Source organism: Drosophila bipectinata, chromosome 2R (assembly GCF_030179905.1).
Source record: "Drosophila bipectinata strain 14024-0381.07 chromosome 2R, DbipHiC1v2, whole genome shotgun sequence".
In the NCBI taxonomy this organism is placed as follows: Eukaryota; Metazoa; Arthropoda; class Insecta; order Diptera; family Drosophilidae; genus Drosophila; species Drosophila bipectinata.
This window is the reverse complement of record NC_091737.1, coordinates 23,792,407-23,815,095: the sequence shown is the minus strand read 5'-3', so window position 1 is coordinate 23,815,095 and position 22,689 is coordinate 23,792,407. Positions and strand designations below refer to the sequence as shown.

The following is a 22,689-nucleotide window of genomic DNA, read 5'->3' as shown; positions in this document are numbered from 1 at the left end:
AAAATCCACGATATTCAAAGTTAATAAAAAAAAATATTGAATTACTTAATTCACAAGAACTTTTTCTAAATATTTAAAAGCAGAGACGTGTACCTGTGCGAAAAAAATACAAGTGCCGCGATACTGATTCAAGGAAATTAAGAATTTTTTTTTTGTTTTTGTATACCAGGAAATTTTTTCACAACTCAATTTTTGAGAGGTCTTACCTCGACGACTGCCAAAACAGAAAAGACGGAACGGATTGATTTCAGTGAAGTTGTCTCCAATTTGGCAGTGTTGGGCAGTGTTAGCAATGGCCCATGGCACTGCCCTTTTGAACTGCTTTGAGATTGGCAACGAAAAAAAAAGATTTTAAGGCAACGAAAAATATTAAATTATTCAAATTTGCTCCTTAAAATATATGATAAAAATTTAATTAGTCTATATTTTTTTATTTCTCATTCATGTTTTGTTATTCAAAAACAATTCCAGGGAAATCGATAATTTTTTCTGAACTTTGGGTCTTCCTGTACAGTGTTATACAATTTTTTTTAGTGTTAAAAAAGCACTTTATATTTATTCCCGCCCGCCATTGCACAAATACCAATGCAAAATTTTGCAAAAAACAAAATGGATCACGTATGGTAACCATTGCAACATAACCTTTCCTCTTTGGCTTTAGTAAACTTGTCATAGAAAGAATTTTGTGATTTAAATCTTTGATTATCTTGTACATCCTACAACTTTTTTAACCCGTTTTAAAGGAAAAATGATATATTCAAAAGTGGAAGTGCAATCACATGAATGTTTTTTTTGTGCATGTCCAGTGATGAATAAACTAATTTTTAAAACAATACTTGAAACTTCATATTTATACATGTGAGTACGCATAATCTGGTAGGAGCATATAAATCTATTGCAAAAATAACAATGTATTTGTGGTTCTAGTGTTCTTTAATAAGATCAAACCCACAAAAACCACTTTAATTGATTAAACTTGCATCTCAAAACCTATGAAAAACGTCCTCCTGCAGTGTTTTAAAAAGTTTTTTAGTTTTAAAACAAAAGGCCTTTAAATTTGATCGCCGGCCAACCATGCCACAAATACCAATCAAAAATTGTGCGAAAAGAGAAAAATTACTCACACACGTTCATATGTCCGTATACAAACATAACCAAACTTATTCGGCTTTAGTAAACTTTTTATAAAAAAAATTTGTGATTTAAATCTTTGATTATCTTGTACATCTTACAACCTTTTTAATCACTTTTAAAGGAAAAATGATATATTTAAAAGTGCAAATGCAATAATATAGTTATTTTTTGGTGCATGGGTCAAGTGACGAATAAAAAAATATTTAAGCAACACTTGGAACTTCATCATTATATAATCAGGGAGGAGAACATATGTATGTATATATCCATATATCCATTTATACATTTATTTATCCATTTATGTATTATGAATATGTACATACATACATACATATGTATGTACAAGCACGGATCAGACAAAAATTGGCAAAGATATGGCCCTTGGCGTAGGTCAAATTGTGCCTCTCATCCATTTTCCAATTTTTGCAGGGAGACCCCTAGAAAATTTGACAAAAAATCTAAAAAATAATTTGTTTTTAGATTTTGATGTAGATTGGTAGAGAATCGATCCACAAATCGATAAAGGTACTCCGTTTAAGGATCGGCCAAGAATTGCCAAAGATATGCTTTTCGGCGTGGGCCATATTGTGCCTCCCATCCATTTTCCAACTTTTGCAGGGGACCCCTAGAAAATTTGACAAAAAATCTGAAAAATAATTTGATTCTAGATTTTGATACAGATTGGTAGAGAATCGATCCACAAATCGATAAAGGTACTCCGTTTAAGGATCGGCCAAGAATTGGCAAAGATATGCTTTTCGGCGTGGGCCATATTGTGCCTCCCATCCATTTTCCAACTTTTGCAGGGGGACCCCTAGAAAATTTGACAAAAAATCTGAAAAATAATTTGATTCTAGATTTTGATGCAGATTGGTGGAGAATCGATCCACAAATCGATAAAGGTACTCCGTTTAAGGATCGGCCAAGAATTGGCAAAGATATGCTTTTCGGCGTGGGCCATATTGTGCCTCCCATCCATTTTCCAACTTTTGCAGGGGGACCCCTAAAAAATTTGACAAAAAATCTGAAAAATAATTTGATTCTAGATTTTGATGCAGATTGGTGGAGAATCGATCCACAAATCGATAAAGGTACTCCGTTTAAGGATCGGCCAAGAATTGGCAAAGATATGCTTTTCGGCGTGGGCCATATTGTGCCTCCCATCCATTTTCCAACTTTTGCAGGGGGTCCCCTAGAAAATTTGATAAAAAATCTAAAAAATAATTTGATTCTAGATTTTGATACAGATTGGTAGAGAATCGATCCACAAATCGATAAAGGTACTCCGTTTAAGGATCGGCCAAGAATTGGCAAAGATATGCTTTTCGGCGTGGGCCATATTGTGCCTCCCATCCATTTTCCAACTTTTGCAGGGGGTCCCCTAGAAAATTTGATAAAAAATCTAAAAAATAATTTGATTCTAGATTTTGATACAGATTGGTAGAGAATCGATCCACAAATCGATAAATGTACTCCGCTCAAGGATCGGATGAGAATTGTCAAAGATATGCTTTTCGGCGTGGGCCATATTGTGCCTCCCATCCATTTTCCAACTTTTGCAGGGGGTCCCCTAGAAAATTTGATAAAAAATCTAAAAAATAATTTGTTTCTAGATTTTGATGCAGATTGGTAGAGAATCGATCCACAAATCGATAAAGGTACTCCGCTCAAGGATCGGATGAGAATTGGCAAAGATATGGCCATCGGCGTGGGTCTCATTGTGCCTCCCTTGCATTTCCAAACTTTCGCAGGGGGACCCCTAGAAAATTTGACAAAAAATCTAAAAAATAATTTGTTTCTAGATTTTGATGTAGATTTATGAAGAATTGATCCACAAATCGAAAAAGATACTCCGTTTAAGGATCGGATGAGAATTGTCAAAGATATGCTTTTCGGCGTGGGCCATATTGTGCCTCCCATCCATTTTCCAATTTTTGCAGGGGGACCCCTAAAAAATTTGACAAAAAATCTAAAAAATAATTTGTTTCTAGATTTTGATGTAGATTTATGAAGAATTGATCCACAAATCGAAAAAGATACTCCGTTTAAGGATCGGATGAGAATTGGCAAAGATATGGCCATCGGCGTGGGTCTCATTGTGCCTCCCTTGCATTTCCAAACTTTCGCAGGGGGACCCCTAGAAAATTTGACAAAAAATCTAAAAAATAATTTGTTTCTAGATTTTGATGTAGATTTATGAAGAATTGATCCACAAATCGAAAAAGATACTCCGTTTAAGGATCGGATGAGAATTGTCAAAGATATGCTTTTCGGCGTGGGCCATATTGTGCCTCCCATCCATTTTCCAATTTTTGCAGGGGGACCCCTAAAAAATTTGACAAAAAATCTAAAAAATAATTTGTTTCTAGATTTTGATGTAGATTTATGAAGAATTGATCCACAAATCGAAAAAGATACTCCGTTTAAGGATCGGATGAGAATTGTCAAAGATATGCTTTTCGGCGTGGGCCATATTGTGCCTCCCATCCATTTTCCAATTTTTGCAGGGGGACCCCTAAAAAATTTGACAAAAAATCTAAAAAATAATTTGTTTCTAGATTTTGATGTAGATTTATGAAGAATTGATCCACAAATCGAAAAAGATACTCCGTTTAAGGATCGGATGAGAATTGGCAAAGATATGGCCATCGGCGTGGGTCTCATTGTGCCTCCCTTGCATTTCCAAACTTTCGCAGGGGGACCCCTAGAAAATTTGATAAAAAATCTAAAAAATAATTTGATTCTAGATTTTGATGCAGATTGGTGGAGAATCGATCCACAAATCGATAAAGGTACTCCGTTTAAGGATCGGCCAAGAATTGGCAAAGATATGCTTTTCGGCGTGGGCCATATTGTGCCTCCCATCCATTTTCCAACTTTTGCAGGGGGACCCCTAAAAAATTTGACAAAAAATCTAAAAAATAATTTGATTCTAGATTTTGATACAGATTGGTAGAGAATCGATCCACAAATCGATAAAGGTACTCCGTTTAAGGATCGGCCAAGAATTGGCAAAGATATGCTTTTCGGCGTGGGCCATATTGTGCCTCCCATCCATTTTCCAACTTTTGCAGGGGGTCCCCTAGAAAATTTGACAAAAAATCTAAAAAATAATTTGTCTCTAGATTTTGATGCAGATTGGTGGAGAATCGATCCACAAATCGATAAAGGTACTCCGTTTCAGAATCGGATAAGAATTGGCAAATATATGGCCCTCGGCGTGGGTCACATTGTGCCTCCCATCCATTTTCCAACTTTTGCAGGGAAACCCATAGAAAATTTGACAAAAAATCTAAAAAATAATTTACTCCTTAAACAATATTTTGTTTTTTTTAATAAGAAACATTCCTTTAATAATATTTCAACGAAAACTAACAATCTGGTTGGCTAATGGAATCAATTAAAGACTTTTGCAAGTCCAATATTTGTGGTTTTATTTCCTTAAACTCCGCCAACTGCTGCTCCATTATGGCGTTAAGTTTTACACGTTCGTTTTGTATATTTTGAAGACGTTCCCGGTTCGCTTGGCTCTTTTCCAGTGCCATCTGAAAATAAAAATTTAAATATATTTAATAATCTTTAGATGAGCAGGGGACTGATTTATTTCGCACCTCGAGCTTCTTTTGTTGAGTTTCTATCTTTCGCTCCATATAGCGAATGCTGGAGTCCATAAGCTGTATGCGTAGGGGACGAGTTAGCTCCTCGGGGGTCATTTCATTGACATTCCTGCAAATGAGATACAATTTAGTGAGGTCCTACTTGTTGCCCTCATTGAGAGGCCTAACCATTGCTTGCCCTCTTGACCGGCGAACTTTTCTTTGAGCACTTCTAGAGCCAACAGTTTGTTTTCAATCTGTAATTAAATAAATAACGATTAAAAGTTTTTCTTTAGGGATCAGATGAGATCCTACATCATTGCCTTCGAAGAAACTCAAGTGCATTTTCATCATGATGTCGGTCATTTTTTCTCGCAATTTCGGCACCAGAGCTTCGGTGTCGGCGTAGGCATCGCCGTTTTCCTTCTGGATGTCAACAAAAGCTGACAAGTCATCGGCACTATTTAAAAACAAAGCTATTAGTTAAAGTTTTCCCAAAATATGTGTTTTTTACCTCAGATTATCGAACATTGTTTTTGTGGCGTCTTCGTAGGACTGCTTTATTTGGGCAACTGTTTCCTGATGAGGACCGAACATAGCCTCGACAACTACTTCGGTTTTTCTTGGTTTCGCATCCATTTCAATTAAATTATAAAAATTGCACGCAATTTTAAAAACAAAACAACAATTCAGTGTGACTGCGGGGTCTTAGGAGTCTTGCGCCAAAATATACCCATCAGAAAAAGGTCACATCGTTCCATAGCATTGAGCTATTTGTATGACAACGACGGATTTAAGCCAATGCTCGAACCAATACTTAAGGGATATTTTAAAAAGTGAAAGGGTAAAGAGCATATTATTAACTCTTTTTATATGGAATATATATAATTATTTATTTTCTAAACATTGTTTGGTGTTCTAACGCAACGGTGAAATAAATCGCTTTTGAATTTATACATTTTTCGATTAATTTCCGCCTCCCCCCGAGAGCTGCCACCTTTCCGTACAAAAGGGACATTTAGAGTCATCGATGAAACGATTGTTTTACAATAGAGTTGCCACCCCTACCGCTCCGTCTCGTGTGCCTGTTAAAAAATATTAAATAATATTAAACGAGATAGATTTAGGCGGAAAAAAGTGCGTAAAACAAGAACTGAAGGTTGTGCCAACGGCCAGAGACTCGAGTTTTGTGGCAGCAGTGCAAGAGCAGTCGGATAATAAGGATTCAAGCTAGGTGAGTTTTCGCAGGGGACGCGCAGCCCTCCTGCGCTGGGGGGCAGCGAAAAAAGGCAAATTACGATCCAGCCAAGTGCCTCTGTGACTGTATGTGCGCGATAATATGTTTTCCCGTATACATTTTTCCTCAAACTGTTTGCCAATTGACCAATTTTTGTGTTTCTTTCCGGAGAAATGAACTTTTCTGCAAAGTGCGCCTTTCCAATGGTTCCTTTGGCTTCGTCCGCTTCCCTTTCACATATTTTCCAACCACCGGGGGCACATAGAAGTATTCTTGGCCTCTTGGCCGCGCCAGCTCTCTCCGCTCTTCTCTCTTTCACTTGAAAAGTTTACTTTTCAGGTACAGAGTCTCCTCGTCGCTTGTTGTTGTTGTTGTTGCTACTTTTGGTGGTTCATCCATTTTGCCGCTTTGCCGCTTGTTTCGTATTTTGCTTCCACCTCTTTCTCCACTCCATGCGGTTGAGGAGAGGGTTTGAGGAAAAAGCGGCAACCGGCATACATATAATATCATTATAATTTACTTTTCTTTTTGCCGCGGAGATAAAATCAAAACAAAATAGTTTCGTTGCTCCAAAACAACTCCCACGCCCCCAGCCCCAGCCGCAGCCGCAGCTCCACGCTCCACGCTCCGCAGCAGTGACAACAAGTCGGGTTCAATGCTCGCCAACTTACAAATAAGGCAAGAGCCTAACCCATATTTTATTCATAGTTAAGACCACCACAGTGTGTTGTTCTTGTTGTTGGGTCTATCGATTGATGCTCTGCCAAGATGAGCAGAGGAGCTAATGAACAAGGCAAATACCCGTTCAATGAGCTTCTCCAGTCTTGGGTGCAGCTCATTACCGCCTCTTTGCGGCCCACCAGCCCCCTAGCCCACTATTCCCTTGGCATTTGGGGGGATTTCTGTCACTGTTCCTCCATTCCTCCACAGACTGAGATTTCAGACTTTTGCTTTTTGTTCTTTTTGGATAGCTGGCTGACTAGCTGGCTGGCGATTCTCCCATTGCCTTTGTTTAGATTTCAAGTTTTTGTGCAAAAATTCGCTTTTATTTGCCTTGTTTGGCCGTTTTATTTTGTTGTTTCCAAGTATTGGCTACGAGAGTGAAGCAATTCCAAAGATATTTTGCAGCTATTTGCGAGCGGTTCGTTGACATTGAACTGAATTCTCGAACAAATGCGATACAGGGAGTTATCGCTATGATGTACAGTGAAATGTTCTTAATATTATATCATTATCAGATGGATTTATTTTTAAAATATTTGTTTTGGTTTATGATTATCAATATCAAGGTACAGTCTCAAGGTACATTCACACTTTTCTTGGTTTTACTGTTATTTTTAATACGATACTCAAGTACTAGTTCGATACTGACCATCCAGAGAGCTTTAGGATGTGTCATCACTAATTCAAGTTTCAACAAAAAGAACCGTTATAAGGCTGTTAGGAGGTTCGAAATACATTTTTTTTTTATAAATATTTATTTTTCTTTAAAAAAAAAGGTAAAATCTGCGGCCTATTTTCATAAAATTTGCATATTTTGGCTTTCAAGATTCGTTCTTGTAGCTGATACCTCTTTTTTGCTTTCTTTATGAATCATAATGATGAAAAATAAATAAAAAATAGTACTCTAATATGGCAATTGCACTGTAATTTGTTTGTCTGATGTGTGATGGTTGGGACTTTGATGTCGCTGATTTCCCTTATGACTCTATTTTCTGGTTGAGATCCAGTGACAAGAGAAATCTCTGTTAACTTTGCCCGCATTTGTGGCCCATTTCATAAATTCATAGCCCTTTTTATACGGGTTAATTATGCTTGACAGTTGGACGGATGATTTGTACTAAACGGGTGGACTTTGAAAACATGTTCCACTCGATGCTCTTCAATGGCTATTGTCTCGAATGACAAGCAAAGAAGCAGCAAATATTTTTATGCAAATCGCCAAAAAGTCACTTGAAACACGTTTCGAAGCAAGTTTTATTGATTTTGAAACCTTGACGGGTATTTGCTATTTGAGGGGCTTCTTATATTTCCAATTAATTAGCCAGCGATTGGGATTGGACGGCGATTGGGACCAAGATTGTCAGGAGATGCAGTTGACAAACGAAAACTAGATAAAGCCAGGCAATGGCAATCAATGGGGGATGTGGTTTGGGGGGTAGCGAGGTGGAAACAAGAAAAGTACTTTTCAATCGAAGCCTTTTAATAATGCAGCAACTATGGGGGTGGCTGGGCTGGGGAGGAGGACTCTCCTACACTCTGAGAAAGCAAGTCGAGCTTCAGTCAGGTGGGAATAAGGCATTTCGGACTCTCCAGCCTGGTTTCTAGCTGTGTAGCAGCCAAAGACAAGTCGAACAAGTCGAACTGTATGTATCAGACTATGGACTTTGGTGAAAAAAAAACCCAGAATAGAATAGAATAGTTCAGGACAGAGCAGCAACTACAACTACAGGCGGCCACACGCCATAAGCACATTAGTTATTAGCGCAGGGACCAGCAAGCCACCAACCACCACCCACTACTGCCCACCACCCAGTGTCCTTCCCCCATCACGCGATTGGGGCCTGCTTCGCCCGCTTGCTAAGCACGCTGACATGTCCATAAAAGCTTTGAAGTGGACAGGCCGCAAGGCGAGGGCTCCCACCGTTCCAGGGGCGGGCCACCAACTATTTTTCTAGCACCGGCGATGAGAATTGTCAATTGTATGCATTTCCGCTCAGTGCCCGGCTCCTGGCTCCTTCTTCTAGTGGCGGGTGTCCTTTTATTTTTATATGTTCGGGACAGACATGACGTCCATTAGCTGTTTTTCCGCTAAATTATAGAGTTGGAACGCATATGCCCGACGCCCAATTAGGCTGCAGGAGAGGCACGACCAGGAGGGGGTTAGTGGCTCAGGCGGTCAAAGGACACCACCACAGGCACAGGCTCACGTGAGAAACGAAACGTGACACGAGACATATGTCGAATTTTTAATTATAGGGGGATTATATTTATTTTAAAGAGTACTTAATAATATATTTTATAAATAAATGAATCATTAGGGTGACTAGTATTTCTAATCGCTTCTAAAGCTTGGATCTTACTGGCTTGCTAGGGTTATACAATCTCACTGAGGGTCTAAACCACAAGAACCAAAACCAGAAACCGCAAACCTCAAGCTCATAATGGTTCTAGATCGTTTAAATATAACAGTCTCCAATAAAATTAATCGAGTAATATAATAAATGGATATTTCTTTACTTCGGGTAGCTATCTGGTCTATAACTTGTCAGTTTCTTTAAAGGCAAGGACCTATATTATAATTGTATAATAATATAAACTACATGGGTGCTATTTTTGTAGTAATATCTAGAGATAGATTAGAGTAATAATGTTCTCCCTTGAAATAATACTACCTATAAGTATCACCAGCCCTAACTCTTTTTTTCCTAATTTTGAATATGGAAATCCCCTAATGATTAGCCGAGTCACGCCCTCATCTCCGACACTCACCTGAAGCCCAGAGAGGTGGCAAATAAAAAGGAGCACCAGGAAGGACACACGAATGTGTGTATTTTATTTTGTTCCTTTCGGCTCTTTGTGGGCAGCCACGAACCGCGTTTTCATGTGGCTGGCCACGTCTCACTGGACATAAACTCTCCAGCGGCTATTGTTGTTGTTGTGTTTGCGTTTTTGTGGTCAGCCCGGCCTGGGGGTGGGCGGAATACAGGCATGGAAAAAGTTTCAAGCGCCTGGCCCGAGCAACTTAAATTATTGTCGTTTCTGGGCGGGATTATGGGTTAGAGTAGAGGGTGGTCGGGTGGTTGGGTGGTTGGACAGTGGGCTGTTTGGAACGCGTGTGCGCTGTCAAAAGCTATTTGAACAGGATGTGGACAGCAATCAAATGATTTTCACATAATTGCTTACCTGTCATTTATGTCACTTTCAGGAATGCGGACCAGCCTTGTCCTTCTGCGCCCTTCTCTCCCATCAGTTCTCTCCCTTTTGTTTCCGCTCCTGGCACTTGTTGTCCTGCCCGGGAAGCTGGACAAGTGTTTGATGGAAGAGCTCTTCCATCACTCACCCGGCTAGTCCGGCTACTGGGAAGCAATCTAGTGCCCACTTCCGCTCCTAAATGGCTCCCGATAACCGAAAGTTTCTCAATGGCCCGGCTCTGTCCACAAATTGCCCTATAATTAGATCTCCGGCTGTTCAAACTCTCACAGTTCCATCGGGAATGGAGGTGGAAGGAGTACTCGATGTCGATGTCCCTCGGGGGAAGTTCATCTCGAGAGAAGTTTTAAAATTATTGCAATTTGCTTGAATTATGCATGTGCGTTAGATCTGCACCTGCTGTTGGGATAGTTGGGATAATGACAGAGCCCTAGACCACGTCATCGAACCTCCCGACTTGGTGGGAGCCCCTCCCCCTTAATGGTATTTGTCCAGGTCAGCGCAATTTGTTGCATTTCACAGGCATTTAGCTTTTGGGAGGGCTCCTCTCTATTGCTCTATCAATAGTTAAACGTCCTGCTGTCTTAGGGCCCTGATCTCCTCCCCGGCCACTCCTTAAGTGGGCTGCGGGTCTCTGAAATATGCATAATGTGAAAACATCAGGTGAAGTTCCATCGAAAATTCATAGAGCTGCAGGAAGACTGCAGTTCGAAGACCAAAAGGTCCGGCTATTAGTCTAATGTCGAATCCCAAATTCATTACGCAGCCCTACATAGGTACCCCCACTATCCATCTAATGGTCTGTGGGGGAGGCATATATCATATAGTATGATAGTATATAAGGAATCTATATGTTCCACACATGTAAAGTTCCAAAAGAATGCAATTCCTCCCCGGCTGGTATTAGATATAGGGTTTTTGGGTATAGAGGGGTATACGTGCCCCCATTCCGTACATAGGAACTACCATATCTATTCTATAGCTTCTGTTGTGGTCAGTCCGGGACAATTATCGTGGTTGCCTAGCATCCGGTAACTTCCCCTGTTTCAGGTATTGTCACTCGATTTGTACGACTGCCATTGGCCAGCGACTTCCGCTGTCCATATACCGATCCTATAGCTTCCGATTGGTCAGGATTGGGGCGCATAACTGCAGGATTTCCGGTATAAATAGCCCCAGTTTCGTCAGACTGTATTCATTAGTTTTCGTCCAGGACCTTCGACAGGTGCTCCCTGTGCTGCTGATCGTCAGATACCTACCTGCCTACCAACCTACCAAGTATTATGTAACTTTCAAGTGAAATCTGAGGAAAGTTGGTGATTGTGAAGCGAAATCTATAAGATTTTTAGCGAAAACTCGATTGTGATATTGTTGAAAACTTCAAAAAAAAAGGTAAAGACCAAGGTGTAAAGTTTATGTCTGAAATTGGTAATATAATTAAAGAACTCAAGCTCAAGCCCCAAAATATCTCGAGAGCTCCCAATCGAAGGTCTCTAAACCCTTTCCTTCAGCTCTACCCACGCACCTGCCAGAGCTCTGCCACTTCTGTTTCAAGTCTGCTCTTTTCAGAGCCTCCTCTCGAGCCCTCCACCGCACTGTTTAATCTTCCGACGGGGCTGCTGTTGGGCTATTGTTGTACTGGACACATTTTTGACAACTTAACAGCCCCAGCAGCTCCGACAATTGATGTTTTGACATCTGAAACCTCATAAAATGAAACAATAACCAGGTCTTGGGTTAAGCCACCGACTAGGTGGAGACTCTACCATAAAAATACGAACTGGTAGGTCATATAGAGTGATGTTCTTATAGAGTATTACTCTGAAAAATGTGTTCTTTTGAAGCCTAAATCAAACTCAACCCAAGACCTGATAGACTTGATTTCAGGGTATCAGAGAAACCCCATTCTTTGAGAGCCATTTCAGGTTACTGCTGTGGGCAGATCACATCACTGAAATAAAATGACAATCGCCCCTGGCACTCTTTCTATAAATTTATAATATTTCATTATATTTTATTATTGCACATGCTGCAGATTCGTTCAATTATGCCACATAGCTTGAATCGTGCCGTGCCGTGCCACATAGAACAGAAGTTTTCATATATGGAGGGGTTTCTGTTCAAGCGTTGGCTGACTGGCATTTCCGGGCTGCTGGGCTGCTGGGCTGGTGAGGCTGTGGTGGAGCACAGGGCGTATACTTGATGACTGATGCTACCCAAATAGAAAACGAAAACGACTCTAATGCGGGGCACTTGGATGATGGATCGTCGTCAAGTGCAGCTGCGGCACGAACCAGATCGGATCGGGCAGAGCTTGGATCCGAAATGGAAACTGAATTAAATTGTTATTCAATTGCGGCGGGTAACAATCACAAAGCCCGCCTCTCACCTCAGACCAGGTCTGAGTCAGTGATGTCCAATGGAGGAGAGATACAAGCTGTTTTAGAGGGGTTTACTTAGAGGAAGCTATAGGAATCTATTTTAGGAAGTGAAATGTACTATAGCGATACATATCAGGTAGTAATTTGTGTATTTTTGGTTAATAGAAATTAAAAAAGAGTTATATTATTATCTTCAAAAATATATATATATATTTTTTAAAACAAAAACATCCACTCTTACTGCCATCACTGGCGACTCAGCCCACAATCGTTTGGCAGCTGCCGAGAGTTTGTGACTGGAGGCAGTGGGGGCAGTGCTCGGCGTAATGTGTCAGTTGGCTCGAAACCGACTGGTGGAGATCAACATAGTTGGCTAAACAATTGCTAAACGTCACTACTATTTGTGATTCGATTGCAGAGAGACACTGAGAATGAAGCGCGAAATGATCGATTCAGAGGAGGGACCACAGGACCAGAAGCGCAACCGCCGCACCGAGGAGACTGTTCGCATACTTATCCCCAGCAGTGTAAGTATTATTTGATATTTTAAGAGAAAAGTTTTCCTTTAAGTGACCTTTTATTTTATTTGAATTTTCAACAGATTGCGGGCGCTGTTATTGGAAAGGGAGGACAACACATCCAGAAGATGCGTACTCAGGTACTATTAGTAGACTAAGCCCTAAGTCATATTGCATAACTCACAATTGAAGCGTCTAGTATTATTTACAATTATACTTTATTTGTTGCACCATGAACTATAATTAAAGCGAAGAGAACCGGAAGATTAGGCTCCGGGTCGCGAACTCTCTCTCTCTCTGGTCCTGCCTCTCTTGCAGCTCTTTCTCCGAAACTCCTGGCTTTGACCCGCCTCGGCAGCAGTCCAATTCTGATAGCCCGATATCGGAACTCGAAGAGAACCCTGTCCCGTGAGCCGGTCTGGGCCCCTTCCCCATCTCTCTGTCTCTCTCACTCTGTCAAGCCCGACTATCTTTCATCCTTGCTCCGCGTACTCTCCATCGGAGAGAAAGAATATAACCGAATATCAACATGCTTCTCACTAACCGGGTTTCTGCACTCAGCTAACTCTCTTCTAATCATCTAATCCCCCCTCTTTTCTCACTGTCTCCACTTTTGGCTACCGTCTTGGAGCCTCTGTTTCTCTTTATTTATCGTTTTCTTTTCTTAAAACCAAAGAGACTCCCGAACTAAAGAGTTTAGGCAATCCAAGGACTAGTGTCTGGATTAAGTGTAATATACTACAGGCGCTTTTAATAAAATTTAATACAAAACTTTGACAAAAATGCAGTTATTTGTATAACCAAACAGAAACATGACTATAAAACGATAAATGTACATTGCTAATTAACCTTTTAACTAAATGAACAATTTTCTCTCTCTCTCTTCTCTCTCTCTATTCTTGCGTACACCCCATATGTAACCAATAAATCGATTGTCGCATTCGATTAATCGATAATTATGATAACCATATGTCTACGGTTCGAACGCCCGCCCGCCCAACAAATCGAATCTTCAACCGCCCGCTCATCTGAAAATCTGAAATATCTGAAATATCTGAATCTGAACCGAATCGAACCCGAACTGAAAATCGAATATCAAACCTCAATCAAACGCCCGCCCGCCCGCACCATCACTCTGCACCGCTGGTCCATGGTCTCTGGTCTATATTATATCATATATGTATATCAATGTCCCACCACCTGGGTACTGGGTAACTCGGATCTGTGTCTGTATCCCGTATCTGAATCTGAATCTGAATCTGAAAACTGGCCCTGATGAATCGCTTCGAACTCGAACTTCGAACCTCGAACCTCGAACCTTGATGCACCACCACCACCCCCTGTTGCCGTGCACTATATATGCTACAAAATATCTGCCTGCACATCACAATATATATATGTATATGTATATTTATTCTAATATTTATATATATATGCGTGTGCCCCCATTCCCATGACACACTGTGTGGGTGCCCGATCGACCTCTCCCCGCCCCCATGCATTATCTCTGTATGTTGTGTGAAAAAACATAAAAAATCAAAATATAATGAAAAAAAAAACGGCGAATCAATCAACCGAAAAAAAAAAATATATATATATAATGTATATTGCAATCGCCCGCCCAACGCCCGATCGACCAACCGCCCGCCCGCCCGCCTGTCTGAAACGCCCGCCCGCCCATCGACCGAACGCCCGCCTGCCCGCCCTGCCGTGCCTCCGAATAATGTGTGTGTTTTGGGGCACAGTATAAAGCCACTGTGTCCGTCGACGATTCCCAAGGCCCCGAACGGTAAACCACATCAATCTTTAACCTTTTAGCAATTACTCGTACCAACTAGATTATAAAGAGCATCTCTCCAACGTATATCCCGTGGATGCAGGCCACTGAACGGAGTTGCAGTCGTTCGTCTTAGCCCTAATATAGCTCTAGCTCTAGCTCTAGCTCTCTGTATGTCCTGTATGCGCTAGCCATAACCCATCTATATATACATATACATGACTACTGTGATGTGTCCCTATCCGAAGGTGGCCCAGAAGTAGAAGTTGTGCTGCCCTCCAGGAAGAACCGAACAGAACCACGGCCTAACTCGCTCTCCGGCTAATCCCTATCCCTAATCGCATACTAATCCGCATTAACCCATCCCGAAACTGCACGGCCTGAGCTGCTTAACCGAAGAACCGAAAAGGGAGCCATGAGTGTTATCCGTTTTTCCAAATCCTAATCCCCCCCCAGCAAGCGTCTTGTGCCTCCTCCTTGTGTGATTTAGTTCGATACTTGGCATCAGGGACGGAATCTCACTTGCTCTCCCACTTGTCACTCTATCTCTATCTATCTATCTATCTCACTGAATCTTCTTCCAAGTTTGTGCTCTAGTCCCCGAAGTAGACATAAGAGCCATGATGTGGATTGGATTAATGTTTGATTCTAATGTGCTATCCTTACTCTTTTCTTCTATTTTTTCATAAAATGATCTCCAATCTATATGCACGTTTATCGCTTGGAACAGAACCATCCAAATATCGGCGGATATCGAGTCCACTCTGGAGATAATCACAGAAATGCTAAAGTACTTTGAGGAGGTAAGTCGGGACATGGCTTGGGGTTTGGGATCCAATCTAACTAAGTATCTATTCCCACAGCGCGATGAGGACTTTGATGTACGTCTACTGATCCATCAGAGCCTGGCCGGGTGCGTTATCGGCAAAGGTGGCCAGAAAATCAAGGAGATTCGAGACGTAAGTACCCTAGCTATAGCTTCCCAGAACTATCTACGATAATGGGTAATTGTAACATTAATGTTTAAATAATGAATGGGTCAAAGGACACTTAAAATTACAACATTTGGAAACTAGGGACCTGGAATGATATCCTGTCATATCCTAACCCATATGCGAGTTCCCACGACCATCCTGTCGGTATTATGCCAGTGTCCTGCGGTCAACTGACAGCGCTAGCCAGCCATGACGAATGGAGGTTAACTTAATTGGGCTTATTACTCGGCCAGGGGAGCCGGACGGCAGGACGTGCGGAAGCCGGCTTGGTTAGTGGGAACTTGTGACGTGTTTTTGAGGATTCCAAACGGCTGCGGCAGTCACGTGAAGCCGAAACCCGTCAACATAACTTTGCGCTTGGTTAAATCGAAAACTTTGTGCGAGTTACGAGCTGGCAGCCCAGCCAGCCAGCCGAGATCCTTCACCAGCCAGTGGGTGACAGTGGAATGCAATTCCATCGATGGAGGCACGACTCGGAATGGGCGCTCGTGCAGTTGGGGAATCTGTTGCTGACGTCTGCTCGGATGCTTTCATAACGCACTTGTCACTCTGCCATCCACTTGGCTGGCTGGCGGAGGACTGGGAGGTTCCAGGACATGCCAAACGCGTTTCAATTGCGCAACCCGCCCGGGAATGTGGACTGGATGTGGCCCCCTACCAGAGATGATGTGTGGGGTGGGGTGGGGCATTCAAGTGAATCAATTGGCAGAATCCTTTGCTCTTCTCGAGCAATAAAATGGGGCGCTTGTCCTGGCCAGGTGAGGCCATCTGCTGCAGCGGCGCGGCTCATTAATTAGCGATGAGTGGAACTGCATTTTAATTGGACTGATGTCCCGCTCCGCCACCTGCCAGCCACCCATCCACCCACCCACTGACGAGCATAATTAGCCAGCCCCTCCCACCCCGTTACTGCCCTCCATAGCTCTCATGCATATTCATATTTTCCCACTGCTTCTGGTTCTACTTCTATGGAGGTCAACAAGTCCGAGGCGGCAAACAAAAAGCTTACCTCCCTCCGGCTCCTCCAGCGTCTTGTGGCCTCCTTTCTGGCGTTGCTTGGGTAGCTGTTTTGTTATTATGAGTTTCTTAGACCCGACTCCTGCATCCTTGCAGCTGCCACAGCAGATGATCAGACTCTGCCTCTGAATGGGCATAAGAACAAGAATGAAGACGAAAATGAGAATCAGAATCAGAATCAGAAGCCGTCTTGGAGGAGCATCCTTGGCTCCGCAGAGCATGTGTTTGTCGTCTTAACAGTTGTACCTTTTTCTGGTCTGCGGTCCCTTTTCTTCTTCTTCGGGTCTGTCTTCTTGGCTGAAAGGAAGTCGTCGTCCTCGGCCTGCCCTTCCCTGCCCTCCTGTCTTTGTCTCTGGAAGAACAACAGCCTTAGCAGCATGAGCCGCGCCAACAACTGGCCTGCAAGCAGCTGTTTCCTTTCCAGTCCTTGCCTTGGCCAAGCCATTTGGCAGCTCTCCGCTGGTCTCATCCTTCTGACTCCCCGTCTCTGGCCTGAGAGCAGATCCGGTTTTCCGCTTCCCATTGCTGCTGTTTTGGGGGGAACGGCATATATATTTAGTTTTAAACAAGTTTATGGTGGATTACTTCTTAGGTTAGGTATAGGCTCCAAAGCCTACCTTTCTCGAGATCTTGAGATCTATAGTTTTCTAAAAATATTTTTAAACTATCCCCCAATCTGAATTATTTTTAATACATCCCCTCCAACCCCTGCTTAAGATACATCTTTATTTATAAGCCCCTGGTCTTCATAGACAACTGTCGCCCATTAAAATGTTGTCCTGTGCCAAGGAGTCAGCCAGCACAAGAGGCATCTGCCCGGGTCGTAATAATGAGCGACAGCTGCTCCGGCCTCGCCTCCATCGCGCTGATCCTGCAGCCGTCATCCTTTGTAAGTGTGTGTGAGTGCTTCGTGTCTTTAAATCCAAAAATGCATTTGGGGATTCGGAGTCGTTCCTGCCCGCTGCCTGCCTGCCTGCGGCTCACAATTGTTGCTGGCTGGCTTGGTTGTTCCTCTTAATGAATGCCAAACAGGTGCTACGCACACACATCTCGCCACATAGAGGGTGTCTCCTTTGCCCTGCATCTGGCTGATGGTTTCCGCTGGCTTGTCTTTTTATCGCAGGACTGTTCTTTCTAAGAAACTATCAAAATAGAAGGATATCTAACCTACAAGGACATCTTAGTCTTAGGCATTCCTATGGATAGGAATTCGAAGCATTCCATCGGCAGCTGGAGGAGTCCTTGCCACGACATCTGCTTTCCTGACAAATTCCCTCGCATCCTTGTCGCATGGCTGGGTCTGTTGGCTCCTTTTGATCATTTGATTAATAAGTTGGGGGGGTGGGGAGCCCCCAAAACGGAGGGGAGTCTCGTCAATATCCGGTTCACTTTTCGCTGGTGCGCTGAGCACCAAATTAGTCGGATGCTTCCTTCCGCCTTGTTTGCCACATCCTCGCTGTTCTCTCCCTTACAGTGGAGGTCATGAAACTAGTATTTTGGGGAGGACTCATGGGTAATTGATATGTTTTCCTCTTCCTGGGCGCTGTGCTCCAATTATATCCACATCCTGGCGATTGTTTGCGATGGCCTTTGTTGTTTCTGTGAAAGTTTTTTAATTGCCGGCTGTCGTAAGACTACTTTGATTGCCTCCAGCGTGGGGATCTTGGAGAGCACCAGTAAGCTCCGCTGCAATCCTTTAATGGAGGCATTTCCAGGAACCTGCCTGGATGCTGCATCTATAGATTAGGTGCCTGTTTTTTCTCATTTTTCATAGTCCTGGCTCGTCCTTTTATTTTATTTTTTTGAATATCAATCGAGAGCGATTTGTTGTTCAATGGTGGCCTCGTTTCCCCCTCATCCTGGGGGACTGGGCTACACATACATGGCCACTGGGTTATGTAGTGCCTCTGGATTATGCTCATAACATTACTTTCGTTTTATTTTTTTCTCATCTCCGGTTAGTAGTCCTGCGCATGCGTTTCAAACAAAAAACAAGGAGAGCAAAAAAAAGGAAACATTTTATTTTATTTTTTATTTCTTTTATTTTTTTTGACGAAACAAGACGAGCTGAAAAATACACCGGTTCCGTTTGGTTGCTGCCAGCGGGAGCTGAGAGGAAGCAGCAGCTGCCCCAGCAGCCTGCCTGCCTGCGTATCCTTTTCGGCCTGCCACGACTTACAAAAACAAGAACAAAAACAACAACTGTAACCGCAGGACGAAAAAGGAGCAAAACGGACGCACATGCTTGGCCTGCCCGCCTCCCTGCCTGCCTGCCTGCCCGCCTGCCTGCTGCTATGCTGGCTCGGCCTCGGCTTCCTCTGCTCGGCTCGTCCTTTCTGTGTATAGTCCTTTCTGCCTTCCTGTTGTGTTGGTGTTAGTTCTGGCTTCACTGAGTGAGTGTGAGTGCGAGTGTGTGAGTGTGCTTCCAATTTTTCTCTCTGCCTGCGTCTTCGTCTCCTTACATGGAAACTAGCAATCGTTGAACCCAATTAGTTCGACATTGGCGCTGGTCGTGCACGGTTCTCTGGCTCCTGGACCTCGTGTATCCCCGTATCCCGACCACTATACTCGTGCTACCGACTAAAGAAAAAATTAAATAAAATCCAGAGCGAGTATTTCCAGTGAAAATGTGCGGAATTAAAGTGCTGAAAGGTATTCCACGAAGTGATGGTACTAATAAAATACTAACCACAACTAAATATTTAGTAAAATAGAAGCCAAGTTCGAGATGAAAACTAAAATTGTGATGAATTTTAAATTTCGACTCCAGTCTACAAGGCTTCTCTGTGGCGTCATTACCTGGAACTGGGTTGACCCCCCAGGGCGCCAAAAATATGAAGGGCATTAATATTCATCCTCTTGGAGAGCATTATTGAAATATTCAAACCTCGCTTCCCAGCTTTGCATATTTTTCGCATTTCGACAGACGACCAAAAGTATGCTACACTTTTTGTGAGACACGGTCGCCTCCACCGCCCGGATTTTTGATTCTCTGACCGACGACCACTGACATGGGACTGGGTCCTTTGTTTGTAGAGAGTATGTATGTGTGAGTGACTCAACGGCCATTGAAAGGCTCCAGTTGGAGCAGTGGCGTGGCCTGGCACTTCAGAGTTTTGATGTCGCCATTGTTGTCTGGAGCACACGCAACGAGTTGTCGCCTGGTTGGCCAGGGAGGAGGAGGGGTGGGCCGGGGAGAGGGGGTGAAAATGACGCAGCCTTTGGTCATCGCCACACCATCGCCCCACTCACACACGCACACGGCACGCAACGGGCTTAGAAATGATGCAATCATTAGGCGGCGGGCACAAATAAAAATGTACAAGACCAGGCAGGGGCAGGAAGAACCCAGGAGGAGGGGGGGAAGAAGGGGACCTCAAGCACACTCACACGGAAATCTGTTCGATCCCCTCCAGAGCCAGAGACAGGGCTCTTCGTACTTCCCTCTCCTCTTAAGTGGCTATCGAATTACTCAGTTACACTTCCGCCAGAGACAAGCCAGAGGAGCGGAAGGAGGAAAGCGGGGATGGGGGGGCAAGCACTTCCTGCCACTTTACATGCAGCACTGAGGCAGCTGCTGTCCCGAAACCCCGAAACGTTTAGGCAGCGCAGGTAGAAACTGCGTCCGACATCTGCTGCTCAATGCTGATAATAAGCATGAGCTGCGCCAGGATGCAGGACTCACACACACTCACACAAAGGGAGAGCGGGATCTTTGTGGGTCAGGAGCCGCACCATGGCTTAATGCGTTTAGTTTCGGCTTTCCATTGTAGACAGACCTTGACCAGGATTAGCCATGCTCACTGTGTGTGGCAAGCTGGCTATTGTCCTGGATTCTAGGAACTCCAGGCTAGGACCTCCTGCTGATTACAAAGCATGGTGTTCCCAGAAAAGGATAGCAATCGGTAGTTCTTAAAAAACCAACGTCCAAGGGTCATCACACGACATACTAATCCTTGTAATCTTCTCTTTCAGCGCATCGGTTGCCGCTTCCTGAAGGTCTTCTCCAATGTGGCGCCACAGAGCACGGATCGCGTCGTGCAGACCGTGGGCAAGCAGAGCCAGGTGATCGAGGCGGTGCGCGAGGTGATCACCCTCACCCGCGACACACCCATCAGGGGCGCCATACACAACTATGACCCCATGAACTTTGATCGCGTCTACGCCGATGAGTACGGCGGCTATGGAACCGGAAGCGGAAGCACCCGACCCAGCCAGCGCGGCAATAACCGCAACGGCGGAGGCGCTGGAGGCGCTGCCGGTGGAGCCACTGGGGGCAACGGTGGAGGTTTCGGTGCTGGCGGTGGTGGTGGCGGCGGTGGTGGCCGCGGGAACGCCGGAGGACGTGGCGGTGCTGATCGCTTCGGCGGAGCTGGCGGTGGTGCTGCTGCGGGTGCTGGTATGAGCCAGCGGGATAACCTGTTCATCAATCCCTGGGCCAACGGAGGCGGCGGTGGCGGCGATGTTGATGGCTTCGGCAACAATGGAGGCACTGGCGGCTTCTCAGGCAACAGCTTCGGAGGGGGCTCAGGAGGTCCCTTCGGAGGAGGCAACAGCTTCGGCAACAACGGTTTCGGAGGAGGTCCCGGGGACTTTGGCGCCAATTCTGGAAACTTTGGCCAGAGCCAGGGCAGCAACAGCCTGCCGAGCCTGGGCAGCTTCGGCCAGAACCCGGGCGGCAACAACAGCCTGCCGAGCCTGAGCAGCTTCGGTCAGAACCCGGGCGGTGCTGGTGGACTAGGCAACGGCCTGGGCGGTGGTGGCGGTGCTAACAACGGGGGTGTCGCCCCGCTGGGCGGTGCTAACGGCGCTGGTAGCTTCAACGCCGGCGGCGGCACGAATGGAGGACCCAACGGCAGCTCCAACACTGCCGCCAACATACCGCAGGGCCATGATCCGAACAACAGCACGCAAGTCACCATTCCAAAGGAGGTAGGTCGAAGCACTCGGGGGTCATGTTTCCGATAGATGAACTAATCGGATTTGTTTTGTGATTTCCAGTTGGCTGGAGCTATTATTGGCAAGGGAGGCGGCCGCATCCGACGCATCCGAAACGAATCCAGTGCATACATCACCATCGATGAGCCGCTGCCCAACTCGAACGATCGCATCATCACCATCTCGGGCACGCCCAAGCAAATACAGATGGCCCAGTATCTGCTGCAACAGAGGTTGGTGTCGCAATCAGACTAAGAAGATCGAAGTACGCACCCCATCCTTAGCATTTCAATTACCTAACACACTATCGCCCCTGGCCCACTAACATCCGTAACTCTGGGGAGTGTCGGCGCGGTATTAACTTTGGAAACGGTGTCTCTGCATCTGGATGTAACCAACTAACCGATCCTGGGAGTGCTCTCCGTATGGAAGACTAGTGATTTTGTTGTTTGGGTTTGGTAATAACAATAAATCCCTTGTCTTCTTACGGCGTGCACTTGGCTCATCACTCTATTCGCTGGTTAACCAATTAAACTGTGTCACGGTTCATCCTCGCCCCCGACTCTGGCTCAATCTCATTCATCAGAATCCATCGCAAAGGATTCCACCGTCAATACCAAGTTCCCTGCCCTCATTCCAATACACCCCCATGCCCCATTCCCCCATCCTCATTCCACATCCATTCAACTCTATCTGCTGTTCATTAAAAAGTTCATTAATTATGTTTTCCTTTGGCTGGCTGCCATCCCATCCCCTCCTCCGACTCCTTTCATTGCAGTGTGCACGAGAACGGCAGGCGAAACATTTAAGTGGGCAACAACTTGAACACAGGAGCAGGAGCAGGAACAGGAACAGGAGCAACACCATCGAAAGAACACTGCTACTGCGGCACTACATGTTTAAAATTAAATTTAAAAGAAGGAGCTGGTCGGCCCAGAAAGAGCATCCTCCAAATACGAAAGAAATTTATGTATTTCTTCACTAACTTTAAGTGAAAACTAAAGAAGAATCGCCGCCCCATCAACCCCACTACGCCCGACGCCCGACGCCTCATCCTCCATCCCCCGCAACAGATTGCCACTTTGGGGGAAAGTCAACCTTAACTTTGTATGATAAGATGTATGAACAAATAAAGTATAAATAAACTGGATTGTAAGCTCACT

The 22,689-nt window shown here is 44.3% G+C and overlaps 2 protein-coding genes across 5 annotated transcripts; one reads left to right on the top strand and one right to left on the bottom strand.

Annotated features, from left to right (window-relative positions):
• Positions 1-716: 716 nt before the first annotated feature.
• HnRNP-K (Heterogeneous nuclear ribonucleoprotein K) lies at positions 717-22,676 on the top strand. 4 transcript variants are annotated; one of them, XM_017238165.3, is made up of 9 exons: positions 717-858; positions 12,700-12,808; positions 12,883-12,939; positions 14,545-14,588; positions 15,307-15,379; positions 15,440-15,535; positions 20,564-21,520; positions 21,590-21,791; positions 22,305-22,676. In XM_017238165.3, exons 1-8 carry the CDS (start codon positions 749-751, stop codon positions 21,779-21,781), a joined length of 1,638 nt encoding a protein of 545 aa, XP_017093654.2. In that variant the 5' UTR covers positions 717-748; the 3' UTR covers positions 21,782-21,791; positions 22,305-22,676. The 4 variants fall into 4 exon arrangements, with proteins under 4 accessions (XP_017093654.2, XP_070134299.1, XP_017093655.1 ...); XM_070278198.1 differs by having other exon boundaries at positions 718-858; positions 21,590-21,759; XM_017238166.3 differs by lacking the exon at positions 717-858 and adding an exon at positions 5,773-5,964 and having other exon boundaries at positions 21,590-21,759.
• On the bottom strand, positions 4,491-5,454 carry Nnf1a. The gene is made up of 5 exons (XM_017238168.3): positions 5,245-5,454; positions 5,046-5,190; positions 4,920-4,987; positions 4,746-4,860; positions 4,491-4,679 (listed from the first exon to the last, which is right to left on the bottom strand). The coding sequence occupies exons 1-5, from the start codon at positions 5,367-5,369 to the stop codon at positions 4,506-4,508; spliced, it is 627 nt and encodes a 208-aa protein (XP_017093657.3). The 5' UTR covers positions 5,370-5,454; the 3' UTR covers positions 4,491-4,505.
• Positions 22,677-22,689: the final 13 nt, after the last annotated feature.